The sequence below is a fragment of the Lipophrys pholis genome, assembly GCF_963383615.2.
Source record: "Lipophrys pholis genome assembly, chromosome: 8".
In the NCBI taxonomy this organism is placed as follows: Eukaryota; Metazoa; Chordata; class Actinopteri; order Blenniiformes; family Blenniidae; genus Lipophrys; species Lipophrys pholis.
Window position 1 is genome coordinate 8906485 of NC_137630.1, and position 16594 is coordinate 8923078.

Here is a 16594-nt window from a genome sequence, read left to right on the forward strand (position 1 = left end):
CCTATGGCTTGGTTTATCAACAATCTGTACAATTCTGCATTTTCAAATGTTTGTGGTATTGAGTGATGTTCTTAAAGTTCCTAGAAACTTCTCACTTTTCTCGTGAAACATTCCCCACTCAGATGTGCGACTTTCCCCTTTTGAGCAGATTGTATGAGGGATCTCATTTAGGGGAACATGTTGGAGACTTCTGGTTTTGTGCACGTCGGCTCACTGGAAAGACCAAAACAACCACTGGGACCGAGCCACTGTTGACAAAATTTTGCTTTTCTTGGCTATTTTTGCTGCCGTAAGTCAAAGCTGCCATCACCCGGCCTGCAGCCAGATACCTCATTTATTTTGCACTGGCTTGAAATCCTACACGCGCCTTATTTATTGAGTTCAACGTACAAATGAGACACTGGTGCCTAATCAGGACCAGATGAGACATCATCTGTGAGATTACCCCCGCCTCACTTATAAACGGGTGGAAATAAAAGTGGGGGATAACACTAATAGTTGGGAGTCTCTGCTCACGGTGGGACACGGCCAAGTTCAGTTTATTATTTGCACAGAGCCCGTCTGACAGATCTTTTTCACAGCAGACAGTTTGGCTTGTCATGGCAGGAAACGCGTTAAAAAAAACAACAACTGTATTTCATTGAGGTTAAGTAATCCCTGGACGCTTGCTGGGCTGACCCCGTGGAGGATGGGTCCGTCATTAACGGCGTCCGCTTCTCCTGCGACTGAAAATGCTGGCGTGTCTGAGCGCCTCGTCGCAGAACGGCACCGGGAGGAGCTAAATCGATTAGTTTCCCCCTTTTTCCCAGAAAGCGAAAGGTCACGGAGGCTTCCCGAGCTATCGTGCGTTCACCGGCTCACCTGTGCGGCCTGTCGCTGAGCAGCACACCTCAGCAACGCGCTCGCCGATCGATAGCAGGTGTGTTTTCTGGCTGAAGATGAATCCATCCATCACTACCAGCCCGCGTGACCTTGGAGAGAAATGGGATGTTTCATCAACAACTTGAGAGCATTTGTAGGGACGTTTTCCCAAGCAAGTAAAAGACGGCTTGTCTTAAATGTAAAGAATTAAAAGAAAACAATAACCTCCTTCACTGTGAGGATGAATATTCAGCCTCAACTCAGTTTGATGGAACAACCGATGAAGGATGATCTTTATTAGAGGTTTCTAGAGTTTTAAATATAGAAAGTGGGAGTCATCTCCACTGGGGAAGCAGTTTCCATTCAAGAGGCTGTACTTTGAAAAATTAAACTGTCCTATTCATTAAAGCCAGTTTATAGTTAAGGTTTACTCATGTCACCGTGGGCCGCTTTCTACGAACCCGTTTACACGACATCGTTTCAAGTGAAAATCGTTTTCGCATCTTTGTTTGAAAAAACGTTTCATGTTTACGCAGCAATATTTAGAAAAAAAAGAGGGTTGTTTGCATGGAAACGGTTCAAACAGATGAATGCGATTGTTAAAACGCCAGGCCACGAGTTGGCGCTGTTGGTTGTTTTTGTCATGGAACCACACACACACGCGTGTGCATAGAATAATTATGCATACGCCGCATTTCAAAAAAAGTTGCATTTTCCCCCGTCTTCACGCAGACGGAGTCAGAACTTTGTCAATTAACTTTAACCTTTTAAAGCCGTTTTGAAAAAGTCACATTTTCAGTGATTTGGAACTTGTGCCGCGTAAACAGGGCCTCAGATCCATTGCTATGTGTTTTGACCAGCTGTCTACCTTCTGTTACTTTCCCGCAAACAGATCAAATGGCGGCAGTAAATATGGAAATGCTTCCAATGTGATGATTTGTTTGCGTATTTGCATGTTGGAAACCAGCTACTAGTGAATGTTGACACTTTGATTTGCATTAAATGTTTGTACATGGCACTATTTTGTGTCTTTATACAGCGCAGATAACATCAACTCTTGAAAAAGATCATTTTACACAGAGAAGCTATTAATTCACTTATTGTTTTATACTGCAGTGTGTTTCATTGTGTCTTGCTGTGAAGTTATTTGCAAATGTTATCTGTGAAAAGTGCTTTACCAATAAAATTGTCTTACTTATCACACACACACACACACACACACACACACACACACACACACACACACACACACACACACAAAATGAAGCCACATGATTATATGAAATGAAATTTGCCCTGCACGGGAGATTAGATAAAATAAAACAATATTAAGAATGGATGAAATGTTTCAATACAATACCAATCATTTCATTTCCTCGGGTGGATTTGTGACTGTGTGTGTATTTTCTTGCCTTTGACTCTCTCCCGTATGCTTGTTTTCAATTTCTCGCAACCACACACACACACACACACACACACACACACACACACACACACACACACACACACACACACACACACACACTAAGGGCTCACAGTACACGCCTGTCTGTGGGAGTTCTCCAGGGTACAGTACGCAGCCTGTGGGTTTTATCAGAGGCTTCCCACCTGGAGGGAGTCTCGGAGTGAAAACACAGCTTCAGACAGATTTAGAGCTCTTTCTGCTCCGCAGGAATGAGCCAGCAGTGTTTGTGTTGCGCCGTGTTTGAATAGCGCTCTTTTCTGGGGGCCGAGCCTTCCCATTGGTAAGTGGCTCCTGGAGCGTGAGGATGCATAATGATGTCGATGGATAAAAGTTTTTGTTTAAAAAAAAAAAAAAAAAAAAAAGCAGGTGGAGCACACACACAAGAGCCGAGTAAAATGTAAAAATAGATGCAGAGGAGCTCCAAAGCTTAAATAGGCTCCTGCAGAAGAATGTGTATTATCTCAAAAACACGGAGATGCGACGTGCTCAGCTGCTTTCACTGGAGCAGGACGAAATGACAAAAGCCCCATTGAAGAATATATTTAGAGAAAAACACACTTGGCTCGGAGGACTTCCTCGGGCCCGCGGCTTTTCCCGCGTGAGCACTTTTTTTTCTCATAACTTTTGTTTCCTGGGATCTTCGCACCTCGTTTAGCGCTGGGAAACTCGGCCACTTAAGAAAACGACGGTCACATAAATGTACCGTTGGAGAGGCAAAGTGAAAACAGCGTAAGTCAGACCGCCAGGGAAACATTACTGGGAGTAGATGTATTCTCCGGGTGGACGAAGTAAGCATGTGTTCAGCAGCTGTCCGAGCTGAGAGAACTCTATGTGTCTTCTTAAAATACAGTTATGAACCAAGAATAGGTCATAAGCTGATTCTGGGCCTGCTGGGTGACTCACATTTAATTTAGTGAGGTCGAACGCCATTGAAGCCAAATTCAAAGCAGGTAACTCCATAAAATCCTCACCAAACACGGCTCATATATCTTATTCTACATATGTTTAGAGTTCTTTTTTGGTTATATGGAGCATGTGTGTTACACCTTTTCAATGGTCCGACAGTATTGCGCATGGTGACAATATGTGGAAGCTTTAAAAACATCGCCTACGGTTCAGAGATTGTGTTATTTGACAGTAACGACACAGGGAACAGTTTGAAAACTGGCATCAGAGCCGGTTTTACATCAACATCCCCGTCTGAACTGAAGCATGCATTGATACTAACACTTCACAAGGCAGATTTTAACTTAAAGGTCCCATAATATGCAAAATTCCTTCATAATGGTTTTCTAATATGCGTGCGGGTCGATGTGGTTGCGAAAGAATCAAAACATCGCAAACGTGTTCATCCACGAAAAAGAAACTAGTGACGCATGAGTGTCGCCCTCGCCGCTCTGGCATTTATGTGTTTGGAGAGAAATTCCCCCAGAAAGAGACGAAGGAAATGATGACAAAGACCTGAAAAGAAGCACAAAAAATATTTTATGATGTAAGGTCTGTGTAAGGTGAGAAAATGTCTCTCGGGAGAATAAAAGCAACCGTCTCAGCTTTTTTCAACTTTCCCTTTTAAACCTGGTAAATAAAAACTCATAAACAATGCAGATGATTTCAGTCTGTGTCGCTCACAGGGTGAATTTGTCTATTAGCGCCAAAATAATTCCGGTGTTGTAGAAAATCTTGTAAAAACTTACATATTCATGAAGGCAAACGCACTATAGGTGTTGGGTGAAGTTTTTGGGGTTTATATGAGATTAATTTCTCTTTGTCATACACAATAAACGTTGACATGTGAGAGGAAAGTTTGACTGAAGATTATATTATGATGAAAAGGAAGAATAAGAAGGAGTTCAATGTTAAAGACCACATTTAACATTAAAAAATACCAATGAAATGACTCCATTTCTGTGTCCTGTGGTCATTTCGGTCCTGTTGTTGTGATTGTGCCATATCTAAAGCAATGAGGCAGTGTTTCCAGAGTTCTGTGAGTAAAAAAACAGACAAGTTCAGTCTGTTCTTTCGGAGAATGTCAAGAGCAGCAACTTGTCATCCAAAAAAAAGAGAGAACTGTTGAAAGAAATTATCTCAGTGGGAGAGAAGCTCAAACCAAGACACAAATTCGATGCCGTGATTGCAGGAATAACACTTTATGTAACAGGTTAATATTAACAGTCACATACTTGACCGGCGTGCCAGGACGGAGGACGTCGGCGGACTGCTCTTTGTTTGCTTTCCACCGCTGCAGTGTCCTCTGTGTGGGAGTCAGACCGGGTGACTCTCGCCGGGGCCGGGCAGGCGTGAAGCGAGGACACAGAGTGACTGGATCACATGTGACAGAAGTGCAGCGAAGGAGCTTTGCATGTCAGGCAGTGTGGCGGGAGAGGAAGGCTGAGGAAGGAGGGGGGGGGGTTAATGGAGGGAGGAGGAGGAGGAGGAGGTACATATCTTTATTCGTCTCGGAAGCCTAAGATGGATGGAGCACTGCAGTGCTTCAAATAACACACAGTGATGTGGTTTTTTTTGTTGTTGTTTTTTTTAATATAGCCGTACGAAATGGCTTCATCTCATTCATTTCCTGCCTCTCGCACATCGCATGTTGACTGACATTAGATACGTACATTTAGGCAACGTTCACACAACGCTTTCAAGTGAAGACGCGAAACTCTTTGCGTAAATACTGTAGTTCTTCTGCACATGCTCAGTAGATGGACAATAACAACAACGGCGGCGTCCAGAGCGTCACGACTCCCAGTCCGTGTTCTCCCGGGACTCGCTCGTTTCGCAGTTGACAGTTGTTGTGATAAAAATTCAATTTGGTTGTCTGTTCATACGGAGGTCTGTGTACTCGCCGTTGTGTTTATAGCGTCTTGTTCTCTACGCATGTGTGTGTGTGTGGTTTTATTACAAAAAAACAAACCACATCACCCACTAGTGGCCCAACATGAAAATTACATCGTTTTCAGTGTTTCTATTGTTTCACTGACCGGGAACAGACGTCGGTTTCAAAACATTGCTGTGTGAACGTGAAACTTGATGAGAATTCTTCTTCTTTTGGGTTTAACAGCAGTTTGCATTCATAAAGCTGCACTACCGCCATCTGCTGGTTCTAGCTATATTTTTTGCCGCCGCTCTCGTTGTCCCTGGTGACTGCTTCGCTCGCTCTCTTATCTACAGCTTTTTCATCCCTGATGACTATTTCCCTTCTTCTTCTTCTTCTTCTTCTTCTTCTTCTTCTTCTTCTTCTTCTTCTTCTTCTTCTTCTTCTTCTTCTTCTTCTTCTTCTTCTTCTTCTTCTTCTTCACTATAAGTTGTCCATCCCATTTTTAGAGTTTTCATATCACTCATCAATCATTTCGATTTCAGTACTGCTGCAGAATATATTTCAAATTTAGTGACGTCAACATTCAACCAAAGACTGGTTCAATGGACACTGCATGTGTAACCCGTTCAACTATCAGAGGAATCTTCAGTGACTCATGTGCCCCGTTTACATAATGTTTCAAGAGAAAAAGCAACGTTTCAGAACAATTTTGAGATTGGTGGCAGGAACAGCAGAAATGCTGAAAAATGTGTCGTTTTCATGTTGGGCCACTAGTGGGTGCTGCTGTTTGTTTTTGGAATTGAAACCACACACACATGGGCAAGTAATAGCAGCCGTAGCATTTTTGCCGCCGACAAGGAGACAGAGCAGTTTCTAAAAGTTGTGTTTTCCACAGAAAATGAAGTCGGACCATTTTTGAAAAGTTCCCATTTGGAAGCCGTTTCCTTAGAGTTAGGTTGTTGTGTAAACAAAGGGCCCAGAAATGATAAACACCCGACAAAACACATGAGAGTATTTTAAAATGTAAAGGTGAAATGCCGATGTCAGGTATTTTCTGTGCGTGAGATACATGCAGAGTTTATTAACACGCCAGCGAGGACCAAAGTGCTGCTCGCTAAACCTGCTGATGATCATTTCAGAACTGATTCCTCAAACAATCTGTGGCACACACCATGAAATCTTCACCGCACGACTTCACGTGCACAGTCCGGTGAGATCTGGGTGTATTTCAGTTTTCATCCTGACTTGAAAAGTGCTGCGGCTGAACAAAATAACCGGCATTGTTCCCGCTGAGTCATCACCATTCATATCTATGTTTATGATTACTTAAGCACAAAGTTCTCCCCTTCGGCGAAGTCCGTGTTCTCCAGTCACAGGAAGCAATATAAACCTAACCCCCAAAACACTTTCAGTTTTAAACTCCCCTTCATCTGTTCGGCTGCTCCTCCTGTACGGATTTTGTTCGATTTAAACTCCACTTCATACTTTCTTGTGATGATTTCCTCGTGTTGTTTTTTTATTTTCTGCCCCTAAAAGCCCGACACGCTGGTGTATTTCCCTCTTTTTAGAAGCACCTGTGCTCCCAGCATGCGGCGGCCCCCAGACAGGGGCTTGGCGGTTTGGGGAGGCTGCTGTTTGGACACGCTTCCCTAATAAAGCCGGAGTGACTCACAGAGAAAACTCACGCTGGATGAAAAACCTCGAAGGCATCAAAGAGCACCTGCACTCAGAAATGCGGGTTTGGGGAAGGTTATTTCGGATGTGGGCCACATTTCTCAACGCAGCGCGTCTCATGGCATCACCCTTTGTTGTGTTTCATCCTGCAGATGTTAATGCCCATTCAGGAAGGATAGAACTGGGAATTCTAGCAGTTGGGAAGGTCCCACTTCCTCGTTGAGAGCAGATCGCATGAGAAGAACTCTTGACGGTGCCGCTTTACTGCTGCATGAGCCGAGAATAGAGACAGTTTATTTTCACACTATAGTCATACACGTCTGATTTACAGATGTTGCTTTTTCTATTTCAGTGAATCGGTGGAAGGAGCGTCATAATTTAAACTCGAGAACGAGCTCAAAGACAATGAAAAATGTACAAAGCCTGTACAAAGTGCATGAAGTAACTCATAATAGGATATCTTCAATGCAACAAAAGTTCAAAATGTAAGAAGTGATGTAACTATGGCTTCGTACCTAAATCTTTTGACACACTTTAGATTTTCTGTTGTTATTGCCTTATTATTTATTGATTTCATTTTGGGAATGAACAAATGCCATGATTATTATTATTATTATTATTATTATTATTATTATTATTATTATTATTATTATTATTATTATTATTATTATTATTATTATTGATGATAAAAATAATAATAATAATAATGATGATGATAATGACAATGACAATAATAACAACAATAATAGTAATAGTAATAATAATAATAATAACGACAATGATACTACTACTACTTCTACTACAACTACTACTACTAAAAATAATAATAATGATAATAATAATAATAATAATGATAATAATAATAATAATAATAATAATATTAGTAATAATGATAACGATAATGATACTACTACTACTACAACTACTACTACTTTAAAATAATAATAATAATAATAATAATAATAATAAAATAATGATAATAATAATAACATTGAGAATAAGAATAATGTCTGTTGTTCTATTCATGTTCAAGATAAATATGTAAAACAAGTAAATAAAACATTGTTACCTTACTTATATGTAACAACTGTCATTCAGCAAAGTTGGAAGAAAATTTATGAAATCAGTTCATATTAATTCAAATTAGTTTTCACTATAAACCTGTACTAATGCACTTGAACTCATGTGTTTTGGTTTATTTTCACGTTCATCAATGATAAAAGAATGATAGTACAACACTTTTCTCTCAATATGAGCTGTTGATATATAATGTTAAACAATAAAGATAATAATGTAATGCGTTATTACAGGCTCACAATACTGGTGATTTTATACGCATCTATCGGTCAATTATTACGTTATAAACTTCTACTACAATGAAGTTATTAGATCATATATGAACATTTCTTAACTTGCTTCTGAGTTTTCCACTGTGAAGTGGGATGTTTCCCACCTCCCAAAGCGAACATGGAGAAAGAAATAATCCACCACACACTCTTTTGTGCATACCGATGCTTGTGACACATCCGTGTTCCAATGTTACTGCATTTCCTCTCTCAGTGTTTGTATCTTCGAATGATAAGAAAAATAGTTGGAGCAGGTCGATAAGTACCAGGCAGGCTGGTGTGAGATGATCTGAAAATCAAAAGGAGGACGAACAAAGTACCGGTGATCTCTAATTCAGAGTATTACTGAGCTGAGAGATCTGGGGGTGCCGCGCGCACCAAAGTGGTCAGGAAGGATTCACAGAAAGCTTTTAGCTCGCCTGTAAAGACGTCAGCTGTCCTCACGCTGCGAGGCTTCTTTATCTGTAATTGTGGAGAACGGCAGTGGTCAGGGTGGCGCCATTATCTTAATAATCCAGCTCTTGAATAGAAAGGATTGAAAAATGACACGATGATTTCTTTCTTCTTCTTCTTTTTTTTTTTTAATGAGCATATACCTGAGCATCCTCGTACTGAACTCCCAGCTCGCTGAAGAAGAATTAAAGTGGATACAGCTTCTATGTATTTAATACAATCTAATCAGAATTAATCTGATATTAAGATCTAAGTCGGTTAGGGTTAGTTAGCGAGGTGTTTTAAGACTCGTCCTGATTCAATAAAGCCTCTCCTCTCCTCTCCTCTCCTCTCCTCTCCTCTCCTCTCCTCTCCTCTCCTCTCCTCTCTTGTTTTTGTCCAGATTTGGACCAAGAACGAGGATTAATGAGAATAATGACGGTGAATATGTTGAAAAAGGTTTTTCAGAATCGGCAACAATCTTGAGTTTTCTGGACAAACTGCATGTTAAGTGTTTGTGGATTACTTTGTGTTGTTAAAATGAGGACGTGCTGCAGCACGCACAACCTGCAGCTGCAACTCCATTACATGATGACAAAATGAAAGTATATCAGTGGTTTGATACCTTTGAAATGATCTAAAAGTATGTATTTATTGACAAAATCAATGAACCTGCTTGATAAAAAATGTTGACGTTTGACTTTCTCTGGTGTCCCTGTGTGACCGGGTCCTGGTCGTTCAGCTGCTCTTCTCGGCTTGTTTCAATCTGGTTGTTGACAAACTCCAAACAAGCAGGAATGGTGAAGATAATAGGATTTACTCTAAATTAGAAAGGCCGGGATTACGCGACGGAAAAAAAAAAAAAAGAAAATCTGTATGAACTCCTTCCGGTGCTCATGCGCGGCCTCCATGGTGTCCCCGTCCGATGTGCTCATGTTCTGAAGCGCTCTGGAAATATCAATAGACCCGGGGTTGAATCACTTCCTATTTTCATTACAGATCAAACGATTTGCTGTTATCGCCTCCTAATGTGAGATTGTGTGAAATTATGAATCAGCTGGCTGCTCCCCCGGCGGGATGGATTGAAAACAAATAGTCATACAATATTCATTTACATCCTGTGCGGTTGACCTACTTCCACTCCACTATCACAGGAACCGTATACTGGATTGATCTCAGTCTCCTTCTTCCACTCAAAGTCCAGCTGCTCATCGATTGGACCGTCCAACCTTTTTGAAATGAGTGTGTGTCCACATGTGTGTGTTTGCCTTATCATCTGTGCGTGTGTGTGTGTGTCTGTGTGTGTGTGTGTGTGTGTGCGTGCGTGCATGTGCGCCTGCATGTAAACTGTCCCTTAATGGGGCGAAAGGACCGGAGGGTCAAGTGGGAGGAGTCTGCTCACGTGTTAGGGATTGTGATGATAACCGTGTGTGTGTGTGTGTGTGTGTGTGTGTGTGTGTGTGTGTGTGTGTGTGTGTGTGTGTGTGTGTGTGTGTGTGTGTGTGTGTGTGTGTGTGTGTGTGTGTGTGCATTAAGCTGTTAGTATAGGCTAAGCTGCAGGACATCAGGTTGTCATATCCTCACAGCACCTCTCAGTTAAGCTATGGATGGATGGATGGATGGATGGATGGATGGATGGATGGAACTGTGCGGGCAAAAGGACACGGAGACACAATCCTCATCTGACACACAAGCTTGACATTAATTCTGATGCAGTGACCGTAATGAATCTTTACCTCACTTTAGATGAAATAGTAATCACTCTCATTAAATAAGGCGAATGTAAGGACACATCACGCAGAATATGGATGGAAAGGTATTAGTGAATTATGGATGGATGGATGGATGGATGGATGGATGGATGGATGGATGGATGGATGGATGGATGGATGGATGGATGGATAAATAAATAAATAAATAAATAAATAAATAAATAAATAAATAAATAGTCTCTCCTTAGTTCTTGGTCTGGTTTTCTAGCTCCTGCTTTCAATTGGTTGATTTGGACTCCTTTGGACCATTTCTTTTTAAAAGTTTTTCCACAGTAGTACATGGTGTCTCTGAGCTGAGTGGGCTTTCTCTGCGTACCTCCCGTCATTTGAATTGACCCGTGGATTAAGTATCGTTCCACCCAGTGACATCTGTGATGAAAGAGAGGTAGATGACTTGTGAATTTGTTCAGATATGTTCACCATGTCACTAGATTTTTAACAATGCTTGGTCTGGTAACTAGTTTTCATCCTGGGTTCTCGGGGGACCTCCATTGTGGACAGGATTTGGTTTATATTGCACTGAATTAATGTCTGAGCCTCTTCTCCTCCAGATACTTTCAGGTGCTTTGAGGATAAACAAAGAAACTAAAGACTTTTTAACTTTTCATTATATTTGTATAAAGATAGATAGATAGATAGATAGATAGATAGATAGATAGATAGATAGATAGATAGATAGATAGATAGATAGATAGACAGACAGATTGATTGATTGATTGATTGATTGATTGATTGATTGATTGATTGATTGATTGATTGGGACTAATAAAGCATAAAGCATTTCTATTGTATTCTATTCTATTCTATTCCCGTCTAAACATTGATATAGCATTTTTGAGTCCTCTGCTGTCCTCAAGTGGTTATATTTGTTATTACAGCCAAACGACAACCTAAAACAAACAAAATATATATGTATAAATACTTTGGGAAAAAATCGGCAGAAAACACTTTAGAACTGCTTCTAGTAATATTAGTATTTATCTAATCACAATATTTAGTATACAACAGTGGAGCTACTGATCATAAATGTCTGTAAAAGGTTGAGTAACTCCTTCTATTGTCAATCGCCACTGGTTAATTCAGCACGTATGTAGTTAATAATAATAATAATAATAATAGTAAATGCTTTGAAATCACCAATAATCTTCTTACTCTTCAATGTAAGGAAGAAAAGAGGAGTTATCGTCACTCCTTCATGAGTCTTCATCCACTCGCCTATGATAAACTGTCCTTCGGTAAACTCGTGTTTGCCGATTTATTTCACACTAAATTATATAATAGTTTATTCGTCTTATGCTGGTTTGAAGTTAGAAATATGACCATTACAAAAACGCGTTAGTAGATAAACTGTGATTATTGCGTTCATATAAACATAGATCGCTTTGGCGGTACCGTTCGGTCCCATGGTGTAATGGTTAGCACTCTGGACTTTGAATCCAGCGATCCGAGTTCAAATCTCGGTGGGACCTCGTCCTTTTTTTTTTTTTTTCAATTTTTCAGCCGTTTAGTGCAAAATTTGACAAATGGGGAGTAAAACACAAACAAACCACGTACAACTTGTTAAATAAATATTTCCAACTCAAAAGGCGACACCTTTAACCTAAGAAACGTCACATTTACTGAACACTGCAGTTTCTGATATCCTTAGATGGCACATTATAACTGTTCTGCTTTTATAAGAAGAAAAAATAACAATAACACGCAAAAAAGGTACTCACGGTATATATATCTGTCTGACAGGACAGTTGTACACTTAAATATTCTGATTATATTGATTATATTAGAGAGAATACAATCCAGATCAGATTTTCTTTTTTTTTATCACTTATAGTTCTATTTTATGCTTATTGCCTATTTTTCTGGATCCTGGATCCAGATTGTGATTCTGATCCTTCCCAACATTAAATTTGTTCTTCCTTGGCATGTTATCTGTTAGTCTGCTGAATTTGATTAGAATCCATCAAGTAGTTTTTCAGTAGTCTGGATACATCAAATAAAGAGTTTATCTAATTTTGTGATTATTATTAAATATTTTTATCAATGAAAAATCTTCTTATGCATCATCTCCAGTTGAGTTGCAGCAACGAGAGCAATATATATATATATATATATATATATATATATATATATATATAGTATCTTGGAGCTGGATATGGTGAACCAGACACCTCAACTGAGAGACCTACAAATTTAACCCATCTAATCCAGTTATTGATGAATATGTCTCACTTCTTCATGCCATGTTTTCGTGCACTTCAGCTCGCTGGCGCCACCCGGAGGAGGGCTGGCCGAAACACACCGAAAAGACACAACGCTTCAGAAAGTGCAAACGTATTAAAGTGATTAAAAAAACAACAACTTTAAAATGTCTCTTTTGAATTCGTGAAGGAACCAGAACAGCTTGTGTTCAAACATCTTTATTCCCACACATATATACGGCAGTGTTAAAAGGATAAATACAGGGACGTGCTGTCCTTGAACATATCTTTGGATGCTTTTCTTGGAATGTTTCTCAGATTTCTCCAGCCCGTAGAAAAGCAGAATGAAAGACACCGAAAGAAATAACAGAATAGCCACATCAATGGTAACACAGCTTCATATAGCAATAGGAAACACAAGTAATAAAGACAGAATAAAGTCTTTTAAATTCACTTTCATATGTGTATCAAATCATTCTTACACTCACTTTGCACAGTTGTGTTTTGTCGGCAAAAGCTGCAAATCCGTCTTTCTAAATTGGATTTATAGAGCTGTATTGCCCATATTTTTATTTCAATATTCACATGAGGTTATATTACAATACAATTACCGTATGCTATAATACAAAGTAGAGAAAGCCAGAACTAGTTAAAGCTAACTGTTCCCCTTCAGAGGAGCATCATTCACATTGTGAATTGATCATTTGGACGATTTGAAGTAAGACTTTACAATGCAATACAATTTTCTTGTCATTTAAGTATTACGGCGATTTTAATATTGTGAATAAAGCTATATCGTAGTGCTGCCTTGAGATATTATCTAAGATTATTCAATTCGGCTGAAGATATTCAGGTTAGCCGGGGGAAGATGTGCCTTTTGAAATAATCCCACTTACAAACGAATGACAACAAATAAGAAAAGATAAGCTGCAAACATGCAGACAGTAAAATACATGTTCTGTGGATATAAGTTAAAAATAATGCTGCTTACACTTGTGTTTATTCAATGTTGTTATCTGGAGTTAGTTCGGGATTAAAGAGGCATTGTTTCCCCAGTAAACAGAAGTTTAGTAAATAGTAACTGTTAAGGTAACAGCTTGACATAATGCATAATGGATTGTATTTTCAAATAACCTAAATTCTTCTTCAGAATCAGCTCTTGGAAATGAGCCGATTTTCACTTTTCCTGAACTGTAACGGTACAGTATGTAATATTTCAGAGTTTAAAACTTGAAAAGAAATCATAAAAGAAAATCTTAGTGATGTTCTGCTAGATCCAGCCTATCCACTCTCGTAATTCCAAATTCTAGTCATTCTAGTCCCGTCAGTCCAGAAAGACAACTATCAACTTGAATATTACCTACTTAAAACCAAACTGAAATTCAAATGAGCTGGACTAAAAACAAATGGGAAATTACAGTGACTCCATACTGCCACCTAATGCACAGAAAAGGAAGTGCTTAGAAGTGCCATACGGTGTCTCTTAAATCAGTCTTAATCGATTCAACCAACAACTTCACTTATGGTAATTGTTGTTATTCCATTATTATCTCTATAAAAGGTAACAATACTGAATATAAAAGAAGAACACTTTTTTTTTAACGCCGTCACATAAAACCAATGTAGGCCTCATATAAAGTTTTCTTTTCGTACAATATTTACATAGAAATTTTCTTTTTGCCTCAATGGTTTTCTTTGTCATTTTAGATGTCATGATTTTGTAAAAAAAAAAAAAATCTCAATTTCAGAAATATCAAGAAATATCAGTGAATTTTTAAAGTTACGTAAATGTCAAGAACAAAATGACAAATCAAACAAAAGTTCTTTTAATTCCTTTCTCATCCTACCAAAACAAAACCAAATAACAAAAATACAATAGTTTTTTAATGTAAAAATTAAGCTCATTTCATGACATTTCAGTTAGAATGTCCATATTATGTCATTATTTTCGAACAGTTCACCTTTACTCTTCTTTACACTTGTTAAAATGGATTTACCTAAAAAGCGCATTCAACTAAAAAGTCTTACACTCTATATTCTTTATTTACTCTGACCTTTTCACACTACGTTGCTTCTTTTCAAAAACAAAAACATGATTTTAATTATTTACAATATTAATGAAGCAAAGATATTATTCGATGCTAGCTATTGCGTGCTACATGTTGTCAGCACACCTGTCAGAGCTGCTATAACATAAGTGTAGTAACAAAGTGTACTTAGAGATGTATGTTCATCAAACATAATATCTTTTAATTAGAGATACGAGCTGAGAAAAGCCGGGACGGTTTGGTTTTAGCGTTAGCTCATGTTAGCCACACGGTTTGCATTCACTCTGTGGCTCAGGACAGAAATTTAAATGTGGTACGAAGCACTTCTATGGTAAAAGGCAGATTTACTGACTCAATTTTCACTATTTTTTCGGGAAGTATTCTCAGAGAAAAAGTCAAAATGTGTTCAGTGTAGGTGGCGAAAGCTTCGACCTCGCCTGTTTGTGGAACGTTTGCACATTCACATCCCGGGGCCGACACATTCATTGGTCTCGGTGGGGGACTGCGCGGACACAGAACGGATATGATGCGACAAAGTCTCCTAAAGGAGGGTGGTGGTGGTGGTGGTGGTGGTGGTGGGGAGGCGGGGCTTCAAATGCCGGTGGTCTCCAGCATGTGAAACCTCTCCACCTTTCCGTTGCCGTTCCTCGCCGTTGGCTTTCGGCTGGCTGTTCTTCCTGCTCTGGACGGGCGGCTCCAGGCTGAGGGTGGCCCGGCTGGTCTCGGTGACGGACGAGTTGGTGTGGGAGTTGAAGTGGTTGCTGGCGATGGACGTCTCTGCCCAGCCGGTTTTCCCCCAGGCCGACTTCCACTGAGCCCACTTCCTCCGCAGGGCCGTCTGAGCCTGCACAGCCAAGAACTGCGGTCACATTTAAGGCCCCGTTTTCTAACGACAACGCCCCCAGGTGAAAACCCTATCGCTTTGGATGTGCGTTCATGTGACGACGGAGTTATGACTCTGTCTCTGTGCAAACGGGAGAAAACGCAACTTTTTTAAAACGCTGCTGCACATGCTCAGTAGAGGGACACGAACAATAATCCACTCCATATTCTTGCCAATCACCAGTAATAACAATCCAACTTCGCCGTCTGTCCGTACCAATGTCTGTGTACTCGCCGCTGTTAATGTTTAGAGCGTGTTTATGTGTGTGTGGTTTTATTCCAAAAATAAACGACAGCACCAATTTGTGGCCCAACACACTAACTACATCGTTTTCAGCATTGCTGCCATTTCCGTGTAAACAGAAATCGTTTTCAAAATGTTACCGTGCAAACGCAAAATTCTTCTGATATGAAAACGCAAAAAAAAAAAAAAAAAAACGATGAGTTTTCTACTTGAAACGTTGTCTTGGAAACGGGGCCTCAGACACTTTGATCTGGATTGGCTGAGCTGGAATCCCTGCAGCAGATCTTTCGAAGGACGTACCTCAGCGTTGCAGAAACAGAATATGATCGCCACCAGGAGTCCCTGCAAAAGATGAAATATTAATACGCAAACAGATGTCGCAGCAATCGCCAACTTAAATAATGAATGAAGCCACTCAGGTTAGTCTGGACCAGACGTGGTCAGGTTTCCCCTTCTAGATTCAGCTCAGAATCAGGATTTGATTTCGTTTTTTTAAACCGCGAGACTTTAGACAGTTCATTAGATGGGCGCTCTACCTGGAAGTGGGAGAAGGTGTTGATGAAGAAGTCGTAGATGGCGCAGCTGATGCGTCCCTCGGGCCTCCAGGGGAAGAGGATGAACTGGACCCCCAGCAGGGGGATGAGGATGAGCGTGGCTCGCACCGCCTTCATGTAGGCCGTGGACTCTGCGCAGTGCGTCTCCTTCAGCTTGGTGATCAGAACCCGGACGATGTTCAGGAGGAAGAAGAAGTTCACCTGGACTCAGAGGGGGGACGGGATTATTGGAGTCTCTACGTAGTTACAGTCAGTGGCCTGACAGTGGCGCTACAGCACTGTCTGAAGCCAATGGAG

General features: G+C 40.2%; 1 protein-coding gene across 1 annotated transcript in view; it reads right to left on the reverse strand.

Moving 5' to 3' along the window:
* Nucleotides 1–12774: 12774 nt before the first annotated feature.
* LOC308112869 (calcitonin gene-related peptide type 1 receptor-like) overlaps nt 12775–16594 on the reverse strand; it is a 27397-nt gene continuing 23577 nt past the window's right edge. Inside the window, exons 11-13 of the mRNA XM_080468646.1 lie at nt 16280–16498; nt 16044–16085; nt 12775–15461 (exon numbers count right to left, since the gene is read on the reverse strand). Of these exons, the coding sequence (XP_080324772.1) occupies nt 15159–15461; nt 16044–16085; nt 16280–16498 (564 nt within the window). The 3' untranslated portion in view covers nt 12775–15158. The remainder of the gene's footprint in view (nt 15462–16043; nt 16086–16279; nt 16499–16594) is intronic.